Source organism: Nannospalax galili, unplaced genomic scaffold (assembly GCF_000622305.1).
Source record: "Nannospalax galili isolate Female #2095 unplaced genomic scaffold, S.galili_v1.0 scaffold144, whole genome shotgun sequence".
Taxonomy (NCBI): Eukaryota; Metazoa; Chordata; class Mammalia; order Rodentia; family Spalacidae; genus Nannospalax; species Nannospalax galili.
This window is the reverse complement of record NW_008353267.1, coordinates 2830343-2836911: the sequence shown is the minus strand read 5'-3', so window position 1 is coordinate 2836911 and position 6569 is coordinate 2830343. Positions and strand designations below refer to the sequence as shown.

At 44.4% G+C, this 6569-nt stretch overlaps 1 protein-coding gene across 1 annotated transcript in view; it reads left to right on the top strand.

The window, feature by feature from the left end:
* The window catches only part of Prkch (protein kinase C eta), a 231036-nt gene extending 227574 nt beyond the window's left edge, over nucleotides 1–3462 (top strand). The window contains exon 14 of the mRNA XM_008850507.3: nucleotides 2173–3462. Coding sequence (XP_008848729.1) covers nucleotides 2173–2319 — 147 coding nt within the window. The 3' untranslated portion in view covers nucleotides 2320–3462. The remainder of the gene's footprint in view (nucleotides 1–2172) is intronic.
* Nucleotides 3463–6569: the final 3107 nt, after the last annotated feature.

Here is a 6569-nt window from a genome sequence, read left to right as displayed (position 1 = left end):
AAGGTATATCAGATGAGGTCCAGAAAGATCTCAAATGCAGGAAGTTCTATTCCTGTGGAGTTACTGCATGTCTGCCTTCTGGATTTTTTTTTTTTTTTTTTTTTTTTTTTTTAATTCAGATGACCAAAGGCAACACAGAGCAGCTGTTGTCTCCCGTGGAATGACAGAACAGAAGTTTGTCAGTCCCTTCTATAGAGGGAGGCTAAACTGGTTACCCCCAAGACATCTCTGCATGTGTCTACATTACTTATCACAAAGTTTTAACCTCTTGCTTACCCTAGCTCCATCTTCCCTTAACCTAAATTAAAATCTTCTAGCATCAAAGATGCCTAAAATGTTGTTCTAGTTACTTTCTGTTGCTGTGATTAAAAACACTGGCCAAAACCAACTTGGGGAGGAAAGGGTTTATCTTACATCCCAAGTCACAGTTTATCATTGAGGGAAGTCAGGGTGGAAGCTGAAGCACAGACCATGGAGGAGCACTGCTTACTGACTTGCTCCTCTGGCCTGTGCTCAGCCTGCTTCCTTATACAACACAGGACCACCTGCCCAGGGGTAGCACTGCCCACAGTGGGCTGGGCCCTCCCACATCGTTCAACAATCAAGAAAACGTCCCACAGACATGGCCGGGCCAGTCCAAGGGAGGAAATTCCTCAGTTGAGGGTCGTGCTACCCAGGTGTGTCAAGTTGACAAATAAAGCTATCCAGCACAGATATTTTAGGTTTTCCTAGAAGAATTTAGGTATTTAAAAATATATATATTTTTTATTTATGATTTTTATATTTTCATGTATATGAGTGTATTTCCTGCATGTATATAAGTGTACCTGTGTCATGCAGTGCCCACGGAACTGGATTTACAGGAACTGGAGTTACAGACAATTGTTAGCCGCCATGTGGGTACTGGGATTCAAAGCCAGGTCCTCTGCAAGAGCAGCTAGTGCTCTTAACTACTGAGTTGTCTCTCCAGCCCCAAGAATTTAGCTAATTGATGTCATTATTCCTAGTCCATTTCATGTTTCATGGGGTGCAATCTCTGCCCTTCCCAAGCCCTAAGAAAGTAGAGAGAGTGCAAAATGCTCCTTCACTGAGCCTGTCTCCTTGGCTCAAAATCTGTCATAGCTACTATGATGTAGGGCTTAGTCTAGGACAGGCAAAGCTCTGTTAGTGAAATGTTGAGGATACCAAGGGTAGCACTCCAGCCCATGCAGCTGAGAGGGTAGCACTCCAGAGGGTGACCCACCTCACTGTCTGTGATCTAAGTTCCTGTTCATCTGTGGATCAAGAGAGATCCATAGTGGGAGGGCGGAGAAGCCAGGCAAGCAATAGATCAAGAGTTTCAGGGAGGAGATGTGGTCTGAAGGTGGAGAGAGAAGTATAATTGATTTAGGAAAGAGGAATGAGATGTCTAACAATGATGAAAATGTTATCTTCAGCATCAGTTCATAAAGATGTGAATTACACACCTCTTCCAAACTGATAGTGAGCTTAATCTATACCAGTCTGCTAAGCTTTGGATGCCCAGCAGCCAGAGGGAAGGATGTTTCCTTCCACGGACATCCCTCTCCACACATACCAGTTCCTCTGGGATCAGGGAAACTCTAGTACCCATGGTCCCATCTTCATGGTGAGCCCAGCAGGACATAATATACCTGATTAGTGAGTAATAGGACAGGCAATTTTCCCCTAACCTCCACCCTGCCAAGAAGTTCTTTGAGAACATCTTTTAATGTGTATAGAACTGTGTAGAGCACTAGATGAGGCAAATATGAACTTATTCAATCTCTATGAACAAATCTGAGTCAATGTGCCCCTCAGTGAAGCTTGCTGGGAAGAGGTACCTCAGTGAAATGGAGGGAAAAGGGTGAATGAGTAAGCTAGTTTGGATGACTGAATGAATTCCTTAGCCTCCCAGTCTAAGGCTGGCCCACTTGGCAAGATCTTGATGGGATGAGAGACTTGGTGGCTGCCAAAGGCAATAATAATAATAATAATAACAATAATAATGCAGTGTTCTGGAATTGTCATTGAGCATTCCATCACAGTGATAAGAACTGTAAATGATGCTGCAGAACAGTTAGTTCTCTGAGCTTCTTGGAAAGGACTGAGGCCCATGCAAGAGGCAAAAGCCCAGGTACCTATAATCTTACTCTTTTTACTATTTTTTGGCAGAAATCCCGAGAAGATGTCAGCAACTTTGACCCAGACTTCATAAAAGAAGAGCCAGTTTTAACTCCAATCGATGAGGGACATCTTCCTATGATTAACCAGGATGAATTTAGAAACTTTTCCTATGTGTCTCCAGAATTGCAACCATAGCCTTATGGGGAATGAGAATCAAAAGGGAATTTGGATTTTCCAGGAATTTCTTTTGTGGGAACTCCCCAGCATCCGCCTTAGAACACCAACTTCACCTTCAAGGAGCAAATGTTCACAACTCTTCTGAGGGTAGAACTTCAAGAGAGCAATTCTCTCAAGTCCTGAGGGGGCCATGGTACATTTCAGTAGTTGATACTGAAATGAGATTTTTATGAAGATGGACACTGTTCAACCTATGAGTTTCCATGGCTACTTCAGGCTTAGAATAAATAACAGAAGCCAAAAGAAGAGATGGTGGGAAACTATAGTAAGTAGGTCTTAGAAATTCTGAGTCCAGCAAGCTTTTTTTACTCGAGACAAATCTAGACTTTCTGTGGACCACTCTCCACTCTTCTTTGAGCCAACGAACCCCTTATATTACAGTCTACAAGAAGACTCTAAACACAAATGAAGAATGTCAAGGTCTTTCTGAGGAAATGAAAGCATTCCAAATAGAATGATTTGCTCTGAAGCTGGGCATCCCGCAAGCTCCCAACTTAAAAGGCAGTGTTGAGAACAGCAGCCACCAAGACAGCTGCCAGTGTCTTGAGTGTCTTGTCTAACTCTTTCATTAATTAGATATTTATTGAGTGTCCAGTGAAAAGGTGCCCTGATCTGCAGTAGTATAAACAGTAGAGTCACCTTCATGACGCTTTTGTGTTCTGGGTTCCACCGATCTACCTGAATGGTGTTTGCATTCTGTGACATGCCTCTCCGGGTTGCAAAGGTCATCCCTTGTCTGCACACACTCTCTTGTTCACTGAAGGGCCACCGCCACAGCAGCATAGTCTACAGGCAAGCTTCCATTGCATGCCTCCATGCTGACTGGTGCCCCAGACTGACTCATTTGTGAAGAATTTCATGCCATTCATAGTCATGAACACGTGTGGCTGATCCATTTGTTATTTAAATTATGTTTTCAGTGACAAAGAAGGTTGTTTGATATACACTTTAATTATCAGAAATGGATCATATAAACAAGGCCTATAGCAAAGATGGATCTTACCATGTGTAACCATGTATGCGGTTGGAAAATTTTATCTGCTGGAAATAAACGCATTTTGTAGCAAAAGGAAATTTTCTGTAAGGAATGATTTGTTCTCTCCCCACTAAGAGAACAGATTTCTTACCAAATAAAAGCTCTTCACAGAATGGCTCGAGCTCTGGACTACAGGCAGACTCTTGAGAGGAACTTTTGACGTGGGCTTCCTGTATTCCTGGGGTAGGCATGATCTGCCTTGCTTCTAGAGCAGGACAGGGACGGGTGGGTAGTGCTATGACAGACTAACACTGAAATCTCAGTGGCTAGACATAATGTTGATTTCTTATCCACATAGAATACTTGTACATGGCTCTGACCCGTCTAATTATGCCACCCGTAGAAAGCACAGCTCCTGAGGTCCACAGAGAGAAGGTGCCTGCTCCTTATCTACCTCTCCTCAGAGGGATTTGCTCAACCTCTTTTCACATTTAATTGACTAGGACATAGCATCCCAATAAACACAAACGGTGTCGGTGTCGGGGAACTGTAAACATCTGACCACTACCAGTCTCAAGCCCGGGTTTTTTCAGCATTCCAAGGTGAAAATTTCCTTTTGAATTTCCTGCAGATTTGTTTAGAACTTGGTTCAGAGGCAGCTGGCTTACATCATTTCTCTTCATGCTGTGTCTGTGAAGTGGGCAGATATAAGTACTGCAGTACATGTTACAAATGAGAAGCTCAGAGAAGTTGAGTTCAGTGGTTTCCCAAAGGTCTTGATCTTGGTAAAGGGTGGAACCAGGTCTAGAGTCTAAATCTTTACATCTAATCCCACAGTCCTCTGAGTGAGGGAAGAGTCTCTGTCTTTATGGCTAACATTCACTTGTTATACAAGGCCAGTTAAAAACATTTTAAGTGCATTTATTTATTCAATACTCCTATGAGGTGGGCACTCTCATCTTCATTTTACAGATGGGGAAACTGAGATACAGGAAGAGTTAAGCAACTTATCCAAAGTCATACAACTGAAGCATTAGGGTCAGCATGGAGACCAAAGTCCTAACTTTGAACCCAATTAGTGATTTCCAGTTAAAAACTATTTTATTTCCCTACCTCTGTGGGGTTCTGAGAGCAAAGAAGAGGGTGTAGTCCGGGGTTAGCAGGGAGCAAGTGATAAGCAGCCGCTGGCAGGAATATATTAGTCATCCTCCACACAAACCCACAGACCAGCAGGGGAGATGGCTCAATTTGCATATCAAGGGCAGGAGCTGCTAACCCCCCATTCAGGGAACTGGGGCAGACTCCAGTGATGCAATAGGGACTTGGATCTCCCTATCTCCAGAGAAAGAGGAAATTGTCTGGGTCATACTGGGTCACAGAAACCCTATTTGAACCTTTGGGGTAACCTCAGCTTTGGTGGTTTCCAGACCTTTCACCATCCCTCTTGGAGGCCTCTTCATATTTTGGTAACTTCTGACCACCCTCTCACTGGCTGGCTTGGGGCAACAGCAGTGGGAGGAGGAGGAGGAAGGAGGTTTGCAGCCCCAAGTCAGCCTTGCCTCCTGCACAGTTAAGAGCCACAGAGCTGAGCAAAAATAACACTCTGTCGTGTATTGGTCTTCGCTGGGCACACAATGCCTTGAAAGTATTCCGGTCACAGATTTGGCCTTCACCACTTCAGAAGCCAACATCCTAGAGTTATTTTCATTATTGCCAGACTTGGTCATCCTGGTTGCTTCATCTAGCCGTGTTGACCTAAAACGACCAGACAGCCCACTGTGATGCCCTGGCTTACAGGCACACTGGGTCGTATAACTTCCCATTTTACATCATCTGAAAATAAGACTGATCCAACCACAGACATTTGTGGAGGAAATGTCATTAGTGCCTCTGGAAATGGTCATAGGTTCCTCTAGACTGGTTTGCAGGTTGGAGGAGACAGGCCAGAGCAGCTGTAAACAAAGCTTCGTGATCACCAAGTGTTTCCCTTATTGCCAGCTCGGCTTCATCCTGTCCTCACATCACCCCCACTTATCAGTTGTCCTTCCTACATCCTGCTCCCTCCTCTGTTCTTCCAGCACAGAAATTAGTTCTGTTTTCTCTCCCTCCACCTGCTTTTCAGAGCCAGTTTTCCAACCCAGATGACAAACTTTTGATTTGTACATTTATTCTGTAAGTTCCTTTAGAGCCCAGAAATGGCAGCCACCTTTCCCATGTATTTTTGCATCTTTGCCATCCCTATGGGCTCTTGTCCCAGCATAGACCACCAACAAGAGCCACCCTTCTCTACTCTGTGAAGCAAGAGGCCACCAAGTTAAGAGAGCAGGCTGTGGGGGTACAGGTCTGTACCCCACACTCATCCTGAGTTCTTGAGCAAAGCAAGTATTCTGTCTGGGCAGTACACATGAGACTTTCAGCCACCCACCTTGTGTTAATACTGCAGGGATTAAGGTGATAGATGCAAAGCATTTATTTAGTGCAAGGCCAGGATGTGGAGATGAAGGACTATCTCATCAGATTGAGATGATGAGCCAGCTCCATTTAGGGGATTTAACTCTTCTGATGGACTTCAGAGCCTCTTTGGGAGACCTAAAGCTTCTGAAGTGTTTAGAGTCAGACCCAACTGGCATATAGGATCAGTCTTCAGTTTTAAACTACAGCTAACTCTGAAACAAGTAAGCTGAGAAAGGCCCATCGTTCTCCTGAGTGGCTTTTCTTCCCAGTCTGTCAGCAATTCTTTTGTCCTCCCAGATTTAACTTGATGATTCATTTAATTTACTTTTGATCAATGAATACAAAAACCGCACCCAGCCTGGGTACCTGCTGGGCACCTTGTGGATGGCCATTCGGCATGTTGGGAGAGCAGTGCTCAGAAGCAAGGACATAGTCAAGATGTTCAGTAAGTCCTGCCATGCCGAAGAATCTGCAGTCAGTGACAGATCCAATGGCCTCTTCTTTCTAGAGCAAGCTATTTGAAGGTACTTTCTAGAATCCCCACAGACCTGTATACTGCCCCAAATGCCCCTGCCACATGCCGTAGCCCTTCCAGGTCCCCACAGTTCCGTCTTATGCCACCAACTCAGTTCTTACCTCACAGAGACTTCATTCTTTCAGTGGCTTGGGCTACAACAAGAATAATTTAGGCAAGACAAAGTAAGGATTGTGTGGGGATCAAATGTGGGCATGTTCAAGTGGGTTGCCAAGGGTGAGACAATCTTCTTTAGGGGCATTT